At 31.7% G+C, this 13,881-nt stretch overlaps 2 protein-coding genes across 4 annotated transcripts; both read right to left on the minus strand.

Annotated features, from left to right (window-relative positions):
• Positions 1-1,304: 1,304 nt before the first annotated feature.
• On the minus strand, positions 1,305-5,883 carry LOC107178822 (cation/H(+) antiporter 1-like). The gene is made up of 4 exons (XM_052442116.1): positions 5,768-5,883; positions 4,422-4,505; positions 3,304-4,293; positions 1,305-3,184 (listed from the first exon to the last, which is right to left on the minus strand). The coding sequence occupies exons 3-4, from the start codon at positions 4,171-4,173 to the stop codon at positions 1,961-1,963; spliced, it is 2,094 nt and encodes a 697-aa protein (XP_052298076.1). The 5' UTR covers positions 4,174-4,293; positions 4,422-4,505; positions 5,768-5,883; the 3' UTR covers positions 1,305-1,960.
• Positions 5,884-5,889: 6 nt separating this feature from the next.
• Positions 5,890-10,005, minus strand: LOC102617444 (tubby-like F-box protein 8). 3 transcript variants are annotated; one of them, XM_006491780.4, is made up of 7 exons: positions 9,839-10,005; positions 9,686-9,730; positions 9,298-9,344; positions 8,668-9,104; positions 8,471-8,558; positions 7,441-7,573; positions 5,890-6,846 (listed from the first exon to the last, which is right to left on the minus strand). In XM_006491780.4, exons 4-7 carry the CDS (start codon positions 9,013-9,015, stop codon positions 6,138-6,140), a joined length of 1,278 nt encoding a protein of 425 aa, XP_006491843.2. In that variant the 5' UTR covers positions 9,016-9,104; positions 9,298-9,344; positions 9,686-9,730; positions 9,839-10,005; the 3' UTR covers positions 5,890-6,137. The 3 variants fall into 3 exon arrangements, with proteins under 3 accessions (XP_006491843.2, XP_006491844.2, XP_006491842.2); XM_006491781.4 differs by having other exon boundaries at positions 9,298-9,347; XM_006491779.4 differs by lacking the exon at positions 9,298-9,344.
• Between the last annotated feature and the right edge of the window lie 3,876 nt (positions 10,006-13,881).

Raw genomic sequence — 13,881 nt, forward strand, 5'->3', positions numbered from 1 at the left:
ATTTATGTGTTTACTTTGTCTTGAATTGTGAGTAAAGAATTATAGTTTTTAATTACAAAGTTAATAAAAAATATATTTAATGAATAAACATTTATTTTATTATATTTGTAAATTTATAATAATTATTAATATTCTTAATTATGAACATCACATTTTTTTTAATTTTAATTATATAAATTAAAAATTGTTGATAAGGGCAATATAAATGAAATATTTTTACTATTAACATAGTATGAAATTAATATTTTCTTAGAATAAACTATTTATTATTATTAATTATTAATATTAAATAAATATAATACCATTATTTTTAAATAAATATAATAATATTATATTTTCAAATAAAGATTGTATATAGTAATATGATTAATTCTCTATTAATATAATAATATTATTTTAAAGTAAATTAAACTTAGAATCAAACCCAATTATTATTTAGTTAAATATAATAATATTATTTAAATATTTATTAAATATAGTTGTAGTAAATTTAATAAAAAGAAGGGTAAATATAAAATGAAACATTATTTTATTTTATATAATTATATTAAATTTATTAATATAATATTATTTAGTACAAAATTAATATTTTCTTATAATAAACTATTTATTATTATTAATTATTAATATTAAATAAATATAGTACTGTTATTTTTAAAATAAATATAATAATATTATATTATTAAATAAAGATAACATATTTTTATTAATTCTCTATTAATATAATAATATTATTTTTAAGTAATTTTAACTTATAATCAATGTAAATTATTATTTAGTTAAATATAATAATATTATTTAAATAAATATAATTATAAATTATTTTATTTTATTTTATTAAATTAAATTAAAAAAGGGTAAAAAAGGGAGAGGTGGGAGTGGGACTCATGGGAGTCCCACTCCCACTCCTCACTCCAAAAATGAGTGGGGCCCACAGAGTGGGATTCCCAATCCATCTCTATTTTGTTGAAGTAAACACTGGAGTGGGAGAAATCCACATTTCTCACTCCCACTCCAGAAAGTAAACACTGCCTTACAGTATCATGATGAATAAAATACTTTATGCTTTAAAAAAAAATAGCATTACCCATTCTTAATATCTTAATTTTGGATGATTAAAGCATAAAGTAGCTATGTGAGTAGTATCATTCTTTACATTTAAGTGCTAGCAAAAACATGCTTCTAGCTTTATGTTTGGTTATAATGCAAAAATATCTCCATTAATTGAAGTACGGGGACAGTAAATTGCTTGACTTTAGAAAGAAATTTCCCCTGCTCTATTTTTTCTCACCTTTTCCAGAGATGGAGGGCTTCAGAGATTTATAAGTGATCTTGATTTGACTTGATTCTTAATTATTTTAATGACAAGCTTCTCTTATCTTTGAGCAACTTAACAACGCTTGTCTTTTTGTGTTCATACTTCATATTAAGAGATACTTGGACATGAATCCTTTATCCTTGTCCTTGGGTCTAAGGAGGAGGTGCTTGCAACCTCTTCTTTTAATAGAAGATGCGGCGTCCTCATTTATCAGGTTGGAGGAGAAGGCGTTCCCATCCTCCTCTTTTGATGTAGGATGCGGCGTCCTCTTTCATTAGAGTGGACGAGGGGGTATCCTGTCTCCATTCTTTCATCGGAGTGGCAGAGAAGGTGTCTCTATCCTTCTTTTTTGGTGGAGAATGCAGCGTCCTCATTTCTGTCTTGAGAGTTAAAATTAATCAATTTCTTCCTAGACTTTGTTGTGTTCATTTATTTGGGTTTTTGTTGACCCCATTTTAATTTTGGTCCAACAGAACCTATTTTCAGAGCAAATCTCGCCAATATTGAGGAAGAAGAAAACTAGTAAAAGACTAAAAAGAAGCCTTGAGAACAACTTTTTTAATTTTGAAATAACTTGATTGATTAGTTTTAACCCCAAACCGGCAAAAAAAAAAGAATTTATAGCAGCAGCTAATTAACTAATTAATCATCAGTAAAGCTTTTACTACTGGTATGCCTATGTTGTTGAATAACCAAAACCGAACTCTTGATATCAAAATCCATAGAAGCCAAGAGATCTCCAACAACACCGAGCTCAGGACACTCCTCCCAATCACTCATTCCAGTTGTTAAAGGTGAGCAACCTCTCCTTCCTTTTCCTACAATAAACAATGAATACATATCCCCAATGTCCCTTAGAGCTTGCAATGTTTCTGCTCCATCTCTCAAATTCTTTTCTACGTAACCAATTTGACCTGATGACACATAACGCTTGTAAAATTCATCCATATACACGTCATCCCTCTTGTTTTCTGGATTTCGTCTAGCTATTGACATGAACACTTCATTGCCTAAGTTAAAATGTGGTGATGCTGTTGATGATGATACATTAACATCCTCCTCTCCAAATTCACTTGGAAGGAACCGAATCACTGTCAAGTTTAGATGATGATGCATTGCTAGTCTTTTGCTGCAAGCTATTGCCTCGCGGTCATCAGGCCCCCCAAAAAACAAAGTTGCGACACTTTGCAATGAGTCTGGTGCCAGCAGCCTTTGAAATTCTAAGCAACCTCTATCAACAAGGATCCCTACTGAGCATGGTGCATGCCTGATTATCTTCTGGTTTGTGGACCTCATTTCGTCTTTACCTTTCTCCATTTTCCCATCAATGCGTTGGTGTTTGTGAAACGGAAGGAAAATGAGTGAAACTCGCAAATCCTCAGCCTGACTACACACATCTTCATACATGGTTGGGAAAGAGGAAACAGCTTTGATCTGTCGAACAAAAATCTTTGTTTCGGATGAGAAAATGTCGACAGCCTCATTGATTTCCATCACATCATTTCCACCATATTCATCCTCATCACTGAATTGATCCCCATCTTGTAGCTGATGGTACATCAAGTTCTTTTTCTTGCGTCTTTTGGGGAGCTCAACAAGATGCATCAAATAAGGAGTAATGGCTGCACCTTGCTTGCCACGCAAGGCAGAGCAGAGACCAAGTTGTCCAGAAGCATTTCGAGGCTTATAAACGCAGCAAATCATTCGAAGTTCACTCTCTGGATCAAGACATTCAATTGAAGTTCGATTGTGAGTTAATTGTACTTCTTGTTTCCTCATTATGAAGGACACCACTGGCCCTGCCATCAATGTGTTCAGAACTATTACTGACAGTAGCAATCTCCGAATATCTTCACCCCACCATTTCTGCGATAACGATTAAAGAAAAATTAAACCTGAAATCAGCATAACAAAAGATTGTGTAAATGTATAAAATTTAGTTTTTATTCATTTTTCTTTTAAATGTTTTAAAGTTTTAAGGTTACCTCTGAATTGGGAGATGCATCGACAACAACAAGATCAGCGTGGCCTTTCAAATTGAGAATGAAAGCCAGGATGACTGCTTCAATATTCAATGGAATCTTTAAATAATAGCAAGCAAGTAGTGTCCCCAGAATTTTGCCAGCAATGCTCAAAGAGACCATAACCAAAGCAACAATTACATTATCAATTGTAGATAAAGAACTTATGTTGAATTGGAAGCCTGTGAAGCCAAAGTAACTTGGAAGCACAAAATTGTGAACAGCATAAGTAAGCTTATGTAGTAATGTTCGAGTTGTTTTGCCTTCTCTTGGAAACATCATACCAACAAGAAAACAATGAACTGTAGAGTAAAGACCACTGGATTCAATAATCATTGAAACAGAGATAAGTAAAACCAAAATGAGCAAAACCTGAGAGTTGTTGATGAATTTTTGGTTTCGGCTTTTGGTGTTAAACCAAATCACCAGATAACAATTCACCAAGATAAGTGAAGCAGTGAGAAAGATTGACAGTAACAAAGTTTTGAACATTCCATCTTCAGTGAATGCAACGACTAAAGAGAAAAGCAATGAACAAGACATTTCATTGATCAAAGAAGAAGACATAGCCAATCTTCCAACGTCTGAAGTATCTAACTTCAAATCAGCAGCTAATCGAATTACGACCGGAGAGGCAGAGTTAGCAATGATAATGATGGTAACAATAGCAAAAGCGATCTTGTTATACGAGATTGTTAATTCTCGAATGATAAACCAAGATATAGCTGCTCCGAAAATGCCACATGCCATAAAACCTCCATATGCAACGGTGGTGACTAAATGCAAATTGCGCTTCATAAATGGGACATCAAACTCAAGACCAAGCAAGAACATGAAAAATATTCGTGCAAAAAATGCATAGAATCTGTAGTACTCTGCTGAATTAGGCTTAATGAAAAATCTTTCAATCACATAGATGCGACATAGCAATGTAGGACCAAGAACCAGCCCCGCCTGTTAAAGGCAAAAAAAAAAAAAAAAAAAATTACGTACATAAATTAACAGCTCCAGCAAACTAGCTAACAATACATTAATATGTAAATTATTATTTTTGGTACTTAAGATGTGGGCAATGTACATACCAGCACTTGTGCAACGGGTCCAGGTTGTCCCAAAGGCTTGAAAATGAGATGGAAAAGGTGGGAGACGACAAGGATCCCACATACCTGTAAACATGTGGAGACCACAGGGTTAACTGGGTCTTCTTGGCACATTATATTTGCTGTTGCATCCATACTTTTTTTTTATAATTTTTTTGGGATAAAGACGAAGGATTAAGAGCAACGAAATGGACTCATCAGCAATAACTTCTCAAATTTTGAAACAAATTAATGATCATGGAAGTCTCTGGCATTATAATTAACAAAATGAAATTCAAACCTAAAGGCAAGAGCAAGAGATAGGGAGAGAGAAACACACACACAACCCATGTCTTCTCCGTTCTGTCCCCTTGAATTTTTCACTTCTTTTTTCTTTTTTGGGTCCTATTTTGTGTGGTTCTCTTCATCTGAAAATCCTATAACTTTTCTTTTCAAAATTTCTTTCTTTCTTTCTTATACAAACTAAATCAACCAACCAACGAACTCACCTGCCATTACTTATTTCCTTCCGCTATTTTTAGGCTTGTAAGACGTCTATTCGCCCACATTTTATAGAGTAATAATCTATTGGTATTCACCTTATGGTATGCAATATTTTTATATTTTAAGGTACGTATATTCTCGTTCATATTTATATATATTAGGAATTGTTTGGTTAATTCATATTTTCAGTACTATTCATAAAAAGTCATAAAATTATGTCAAATGTCGAGGTAATCATTATATAATAGGTATATATAGATCATTTTCATGTTTTGTTAATCTATATTTTCAAGATTAAAAGAGTAACAAAATTGTATCATGTGTCCATGTGCTCAACCATATGGTGGGTACCAGTGCTCACTAGAATCTAAATTATTTTCATGTCCGGTTAACTCAAACTTTCAATACCTGAACTATAATGTAAGTATATCAATTCAGAGACAAAAAGATGCGCAAGCAAGTCTATTCAACCGAGATACCAATACAAATACCGCCGGGATAAGCCAATGGGTTACCAAAGGGCCAAAGCAATCTAATAAAGAGATGCCGTTCTTTTGTGCTCCAGTATGTCACTAGATCATTTTCATGTCTCGTTAATCCATATTTTTAACACTATTAAAAGAGCCACAAAATTGTATCATGTGTCCACGTGCTCAATCATACGGTGAGCACTAGTGCTCGCTAGAATCTAAATTATTTTCATGTCCGGTTAATTCATCACGCATATTTAACATCCTTTTTAATTTATTATAGTAAATTAAAATCAATTTTGGGTAACGGAGTCAAAGAGCATAGATGTTGAGAAAGAATGTGTGACATTTTCTGAAACTGTATAGATCCTCTACCTGTACATTTGGGAAAATCTTTGGAGTCTGGCGGTTCTTCACTCCAAACAGAATTAACTTGTCTTCCGCAATGGCATTTGCTCTACATCAGTGGCGGCGAAAAGCATCAGCTGGAATACACCTTCAAATAAATTGTTATTCATAATATGACTGACAAATAAAGATAATGTCTCAAAGGTAACAATATGATTCAAGTTTACAATTATATAATTCCTGCCGCTAGAGTTACAATTGAGATTTTACAATAAATGAATAACATTAACAGCAATTCCCTATCCTGCACTGAACGTATAGGAAACAAATTACAAAGAAAAATGGGGAAAAGAGATGTCGCAGTCCACCAGACTTTTGATATCTATCATTTATTGTTCTATTCACAGGCCAGTTTGGTGTCAAAGCTGCTCAAGCAAATAGCAAACGCCTGAAATGCAGAGAGTGGATAACGATAGTCCATAGTAAACATATCTTTCCCAACCTTGCCAAACTGGAGAATGATCTTATCATGTTCAGGTGGCGCTGGTTGAGAGGGAGTGGGTGCACCGGCAGCTGGTTGTGTAGCTGCAATCAACTGAAAATTCTTAACAGATGCGACAGTCACCCGCCCCCGAAAATTGAGACACCAACACTGTAATTGTTCATGCCATCTTGGGGGCTTGTTTTTGAGGATCAAGGGTCTCAATTTGCCATCCTCATCATCCTCTCTAAGCGCACCAATTTCAGAAAATCGTGCGCTGCTGAAGTCAACAGAGTGATCCAGTGATTTTGAGAAGGAGATGCTCCGGAATGAGTCCTCAAGAGAGCGGGGAAGAAGCTCTGGCTGGCCAGGAACAGAGCCACCTACATCAATTGATGAGGCTGGGATTGAGTGCATGATGCAGTGCATCCTTCTGGGGCCTCGTGTGCCAAGCACATTGAGTTCATAAGCTATTTGGGCTATATTATAGCTGCCACTTGGGACTTTTGGGGAGACTTTTTTGGAATAAAATCTACGGCTTGTACATCCTGAAGGGGTAATATTAGCAGAGGTATGCGGTGGCTGTGTGTCATATATTATAAATTTTGTCCCAAGGAAATTTGACCTGCAGCATGAAAACATGAATTCATAAATGCAATACATTTATGGAAAACAGTTTATAGGAATTTATGTATTTGCATTAAGAACTTGCAGATAAAAATTGTTTTAAAAAAAAAAAATTCTCTCATCACATAGGATAAAAAGAGCCCCAAAGAAGAAAGAAGCACAATTTAAGTTAAAGGTAAACGGCATTCAATGACAAAATATAATCTATTGAATCTATTACTAATAAGGATGCCGAGCTCCTCATTCACCCAAAATTCTCTTTTATTTGTAATTTTTAATAGAAAAAACATGAATTATGAAAGTTACTCCAATGAAGGAGCAGATGGCTTCATGTCAAGTAAAATTATGTCAAAGGAGGATATACCAAGTCCACTAAATTAGTTGGACGAACAAAGTACCTCTAAAATAAAGGACATGGCTCTTAGAAGTACAGAATCTTCTTGTAATTAATTTATGAGTGGATATTTAATCATATCTTGAAGCCAAAATCCAAATAAACTAAAACAAAATGTGTATTGCCAGCCCATTGCACTGAGCCTCCCAGTGAGAGAAGAAAGAAAACAGGTTCCAAAGTTTCATTTTATATTCTTACCTCAACTTTCCGATATAAGTGCTGCTTGATCTTGAAATGTTGTCAGCATCCATGGAGATTACATACTCTGTACAAGTAGTTCGACGGGTCCTTTTCGCGGACAGAAGAAATTTTCCATTTTCAACTAGTAAAGCTGCAAAAAGAAAACAAAAAATGATAAACACAGCAACATAGTAGGCAAGGACTTCAAATCATGTCTAATAAATGTGCATGGACTGTTCCAAACCAGGAGAACAATAAAGTTTACTAGCATGAAGTTTCAAAAAGTATATTAGAATGAGTTAAAGTACACGTCAAATAAGAAGGCATCAGTATTAATGCACTAAGAGCAAGAGTACTTTAAAAAGAGAAATCAAGAAATAGTACGGAATATAAATTTTTTGCTAACGAACAGAAGTCCCTAGCCATGTAGGTAACTTCTTTTAACGATTGACCCACAACTGCCCTAGCACCTCTTGAAACAAGATTCATAAGCTAACTTGAGAGCAACTCATCCACTACCAGATCAACATCATCCCTAAGAAGTGGTACAACAAAATTTTATTCCATAGCTGTGATGCAAAAATCAACCACAAGGGAAACCAATAAAAGGCATTTGAAATGATATATATCCAGCATATAACAGAATAATGTTCAGTAATTTGTATCCAGCACCTCAGAAAGCAGGCATTCGAAATTAAATCGTGATCTGCGCACACATAAGTTCCAAGTATAGGAAAAAAAAAAGCATTAGAGAAAGAACCATATGAAACATAGTTTAACTAAGCTTATTTTGATTCTTCACTTTTTCTCTACTTCTCAACGTATTTTAACTTATGCAATTCACCACAGACTAGGCTCACTAGCCAAACCCTATCCATCTTACAGAGTCCCAGGCCCAAAAACACAAAGCTATAAAATGCAACTATTCTTCTTGCTAAATACATGCATAACCAAATCGTAGAAAACTAATCAACAACCTTATCCAGATGACAAACAAGGAGAAAGTAAAATCAACATTATTTTAACAAACTAGAAGGAATCTGCTCACCAGGGCTAAGACACAAAAAAAGGTGATATGTTAAATTAGATTTATCCCTCTTAATGAAACATTGAATGGTTCCATCACGTGCCCCAGGCTGAAAAATAAAAGCCAAAAGGAATTAGTAATAATTCTCTTCAAGATCATAAGAGTTGAAAAGTATATTTAAGAACTACCAGCCTTTGATAAAATGAGACAAATACTACCTGCTTCAAGGACACTGGGAAAGTAAGCTTCCCACAGAACTCTGGACTTCTAACAATTTCTTTGCACATAGCCCTCCAAGAACGGCAAACAGCAGCACACGCAACAACATGTTTTCGAGCGGGCCAAGAACTCTCACTCTCCTCCAACCTCTTGATTACATCACAAAGTAGCTCTGGTGGGAGACTAGCCCAACAACTATTTTGAATTACAATATTCTGGTCATGCAAATCGTTTGACGAACCATGGGATTTCCCTCCATGATGGCCAGTCAATCTAAAATCGAAACTTCTTCTAGATAAACTCCCGAAACTATCTCTTACATCACGTACTATGCTACGGAATGACATCTTATAAATTATCCAGAAGCAGCAGTACAAGTATATCTCCCTTTTGAAGACTTCCGATAAATTATATTCTACAAGTCATGTATTTATGGCTGAACACAACAAGAAAAGCAAGCAACTCAGTCCCCACCACAAATCCGACTAACAAAGAACTAAAGGTAGAATAAAAAACCAAAAAGGCACCAAAAGATATAAATTAAAAATGAAAGAAAAGAAAAGCAGTACAAAGCATGGACTTCTAAGTCCAAAGGTTTTCTGAATAGGCAAATTTTAATAACAACAAACCTTTTCTCTGATAGACTCAATAAATCATCCTTTTTAGGTCCTCAACCCTGCTTTAACCGAAAAGCAATCTCAGTTCTACTTCTAATAAACTAAACAATTACCATAAGAGCCTCATTAGTCTAATGTGATGGTATATTTCATTATATAGCTTGGGAAAACAGTAACTTGTAAACTTTTGAAAAAAATTAAAGTAACCCACATCAAAAAAAAATCAAGAACAAGCATTTTTCTTAGCAGAAATTAGTGATCAATTTTGAAAAAAAAAATTCACACTAGTACTGTTCATATATTTCAGTGAATTTCTATTTAAACCAGATTAAACACATGACCATGAAGGAAAAAAAATTAAAAATTTAAACATGAGAATACCAAGCATGAGATCACTAACCTGTTAAATAAAGCTGGTCAAAGACTCCAAGCACCACCAAAAGATCTGCAACCCAGGAAATAAAAATGCAAAAATATTTAAAACAATAATAAATAAGAGCAAAAAAAAATAAAGCAGAAAACAAATCAAAGAAGAGATCTGCTTCTGCTTCACCTCAATATCTGCAAAGTCAAGTCAGAAACAGAACATAGCTGGTAACATAACATAAACTAACACCCTCTTCTTTCTAGTTCTTGTTGGTCTTCGGCTAGGGGGTTTAACTTCTTGGCTTTTGTCTCTTTTTCCTTTTTTTTTTTTTTTGTTTAGTTTATAATCCGGACTCCAAACAACATTTAAATTCGGTCCAATTTGATTATACCAAAAGGTTTTTTCATTTAAAAAATTAAAATTAAAATTAAAAAAAGGAAAAAAAAAGTGACGTGGTGGAATTTGTATAATGTTTTGTATGGTTGTTTGTTTGTCCCCACTACAACAGCCATATGGTACGCAGTTTCTCGGTTTTGACTTTTTCCTTTTGTTATTTCTCTCCCTTTCTCTTTTTGAGGCTTCTCTCTTCTTTTATTTCTTTTTCTTTTCCTTTTTCTTCTTTCTCTTTCCTTTTTGTTTATGACAAAGCTCAAACTAAGTATTTTTAGCTCTTACGAACTCTCTTCTTTTAATAATCAAAACTTGCTCAATGATTTATTGTTATATAAAAAGAAATAATAAAACATAATCTTTACTAAAGAAGGAGCCATTTTCATTGTCATAAACCCAGCTGTTAAAATTATGTCTGCCCATCTAAGATTCAATGGATCTTGTTACTATCTATTACGGTCAAAATTAATGAAGCAAATTTAATGAAACAATAACTTGTACTATAGAGAAGTTTTATTTAATGAAATTACATTGCATTTCAATTATAATATAAACGACTGAATGTAAACTAATGAATACATAGCAACAAAATTATATTATAATTCTTAAAGAGATAGTGTGTCTGAAATTTAAAACTATTTATAAGTATTAATTGATTAACAACTATTGATTTATAATTATTAATTAATTAGCTATCTATTAGGTTTTTTTATGTTTTATTTTTTTAAAAGGTAGAGAGTTGGGTAAAAATCTAAATTAACATTTTAACTCCTTAACTCTCTCATGATTCAAACTGAGATGATTAGTTAAATAAAAATGTTTGAAAACTATCCGATTGAGTTTCGAGACAATTATATAGTCGATTTCTTAATAATGCATTTGAAGTTTCTATGATAAAATCCAACTTGTATATGTAATTATAATCTAAAATAAAGGTAGAAAATGCAAAAATAAATTTAAAAAAATCTAACCTATTGTATAATTTTAGATATTTGCTAATAAAAACTTTTATTATATAAATTATCTAAAATATAAACGAGAATATATAATTATGTACCCATCCAGACTCATCAACATCTTGTTAAAGGAGGGAAAAAAACACGCACATTTTAATAACACATTATTGACTTCTTCTTTTTTTAAATATTATTGACTTTTCAAGAGGGAAAGGCCGAGACTCAAGTTCTAGAGTTGGCGAAAAATTGGAATAAATAACAAAGCAAGCAAATAGTATTAATAATGTTAATCTTTATTTCCTAACTCCATCTTTTCTTCTTGGCTGCACTCACATTTTATAGTCTTGCTCTTGTTTTGACCATCCTTCACATGCCAAGTTTTTTTCATGCTTCTTACAACGAAACTTCCTACAAGGTAAAAATAGGTTACTTGCATCTAGAACCATCTTATATTTCAAAAATTGTAATTAATTTTCTTTTTATATTATAATTAGTCATTGATTCTATGACTATCATTAAGTTTTAAAAGGATAAATTTCAAATTATTCTCTCATAAATTGATTATTTTCAAATTGTTCCCATACTTTTAAAACCCTCAAATTACACTTATATTTAGTCAAAATACAAGGAAAAATGATGACAGGTTGATGATTTTTTTTCCTTAACAAAAATAGAGGGTAAATTAAAATTTTTAAAAGTAAGGGGGAGATTTAAAGATAGTCAATCATGAGGAGATAATCCAAGATAAACCTGTTTTAAAGTCATCTTTGGGTAATCATATTCATATGGATATTAAGAGGAACATTGCAAAAGTATAGTTAATTGTAACCTTTTTTTTTTTAAGTGTTAATGGAAAATATTCTCCAAAACATAACTCAACTAATTTGACCTCTTTGGGGAAAGGGAAGGTTAAGAATTCAAGGAAATAAATTAATTAGAGGTGAGAAATTGAGAATGAAAATGGTACAAATTTAACCATAAAAAACTATGAAAGGCTATTATTATTTAAATTCAGGAAGTTAATTGATATTTTCATAAATAAGAATGTCTAAGGGCCAGTTTGGGAATATTGTAACTTTTAAAATAATTATTGTTAGTTGTACTGTAAAAATAATCAGCTATGAAGAGAATCAGTTAAGTGTTCGGTAAATTTTGTTTTCAAAAGTACTGTGAATTTTGAAAGCAGTTATGAACGTTTGGTAAATTTTACTGTTAAATTGCTTAAAAAAACAAATGACTAAAATGTACATAATGTAGGATAAAATTTATAATATATTAATTTTATTTTTTATCTTAAAACAATTGATAATGAATTTATAATATAGTGAAACAAATTTAATAATAATTCGACCAACAAATTGATATTAATAAATTTATATTGATGAATTATAATAAAAATTATTAAAATGTTGATTTTGTTTCCAATTTGAATAAGGATAATTTTGGGTTTAGAAAATAATTTTAAGCATATTTATGAAATTGTATTAAAGGATAAAATTGATTCTCAAAATCATAATCTAAAAGATACTCCGTTCTTGCTTTTTAAATTCAGTTGTAGGAAGGGCTGATTTTGACAAAAGTGAGTTTGATTTTTTTTTTCTACCAAACACTAAAATTAGCTTTTAGATTTTCAAAATCACTTTTAAACCTCCCAAAAATAATCTAAAACTGATCCTAAATGACATTAACTTTAAAATTGTGGGAATAATTAATTTTAGGAAATGAACAAGCCATGAGTTTTAACTAAAATGTAGGTAAGCCCTATTAATTGTAATAACTTATTTAAAATCTCTATAAAAATTGAGAAAATTTTTTTATAAATGAAAATTATGACGTTAATATAAGTAAATAAGAACGTCTAAACGATATTAACTTTGAAACTGTGGGAATAATTAATTTTAGGAAATGGACAAGTCGTGGGTTTTAACTAAAATATAGGCAAGCCTATTAGTTCTATTAACTTATTTAAAATCTCCATAATTAAAACTCAGAATTTTTTTTTTATATAAATGAAGATTATGACGTTAATATAAGTAAATCAACATAAAATTGTTGATTAATTTTTTACACATTACCTAAGATTGTTGATTAAAAGACATATGGACCGATGATGATGAATTTTATACGCATCACCTAAGATTTGACTTTGTTAATTTGGGAAGGAGAATGATCCCTTTCACACTTTTTCAACGCTCTTCTTTTATTATGGAGACAATATTGATCCATGGAGCATCCTAAGGGACGTGGTTTCTTTTTCGACATTGAAAGTGTGGCTCATGATTCTCTCTCATGCATTATTAGTGAGGTATATAATTTCTCAATTAAGTAACCACTCATTAACCAAATGCGTAAATGCTAACAAAGTAAACAAGAAGACTTTATTTGATGATTTTGATTGAAACTAGAGTCGACGCATTGTGTGTTTAGAAATTTGAGTTGCGTCATTATTGTACTATCTACAACTTTTTCTTGCTCTAGATATCATAGGTTGGATCGGTAAGTAAATAAAATCTTGCTGAATTTTGATAAAAGAATGATTAATTTTAAATCACTCTTTTATTATATAAAATCTCTATTTATTCGTATTTTTATTTAAAAAATAAAATAAGAAAAAAATTCATCAACTCCACTCTCATATTTCCCTGTCATTTGAATAAAAATAAAATAAACTTGAAGTTTTTAAAAATAAAAGAAGTGATTTAAAGATAGATAGTCAAAATTCACGAATAAGATATTCTAAATTAACTTTTATGGTAACATATTCGATTTATTTTGTGTGTGTGTGTATTCTGTTAGGCATTGGCCCCTTTCATACTAAGTTTCATATATTAAATAAAAGAGTTGGAAAATCTCCCTCGGCCATTTCTAACTTGGGTGAATCCA

Source organism: Citrus sinensis, chromosome 5 (assembly GCF_022201045.2).
Source record: "Citrus sinensis cultivar Valencia sweet orange chromosome 5, DVS_A1.0, whole genome shotgun sequence".
In the NCBI taxonomy this organism is placed as follows: domain Eukaryota; kingdom Viridiplantae; phylum Streptophyta; class Magnoliopsida; order Sapindales; family Rutaceae; genus Citrus; species Citrus sinensis.

What these genes read in the sequence shown, in the direction of transcription:
- LOC107178822 (XM_052442116.1), bottom strand. Translation starts at nt 4,173, where the DNA reads ATGTTCTTGCTTGGTCTTGAGTTTGATGTCCCATTTATGAAGCGCAAT. An exon ending in ATGCATCTCCCAATTCAGAG is followed by an intron (nt 3,185 to 3,303) that starts GTAACCTTAAAA and finishes TCGTTATCGCAG; the next exon opens with AAATGGTGGGGTGAAGATAT.
- LOC102617444 (XM_006491779.4), bottom strand. Translation starts at nt 9,015, where the DNA reads ATGTCATTCCGTAGCATAGTACGTGATGTAAGAGATAGTTTCGGGAGT. An exon ending in TCCCAGTGTCCTTGAAGCAG is followed by an intron (nt 8,559 to 8,667) that starts GTAGTATTTGTC and finishes TTTATTTTTCAG; the next exon opens with CCTGGGGCACGTGATGGAAC. An exon ending in TTTTTTGTGTCTTAGCCCTG is followed by an intron (nt 7,574 to 8,470) that starts GTGAGCAGATTC and finishes TTCTTTTTGCAG; the next exon opens with CTTTACTAGTTGAAAATGGA.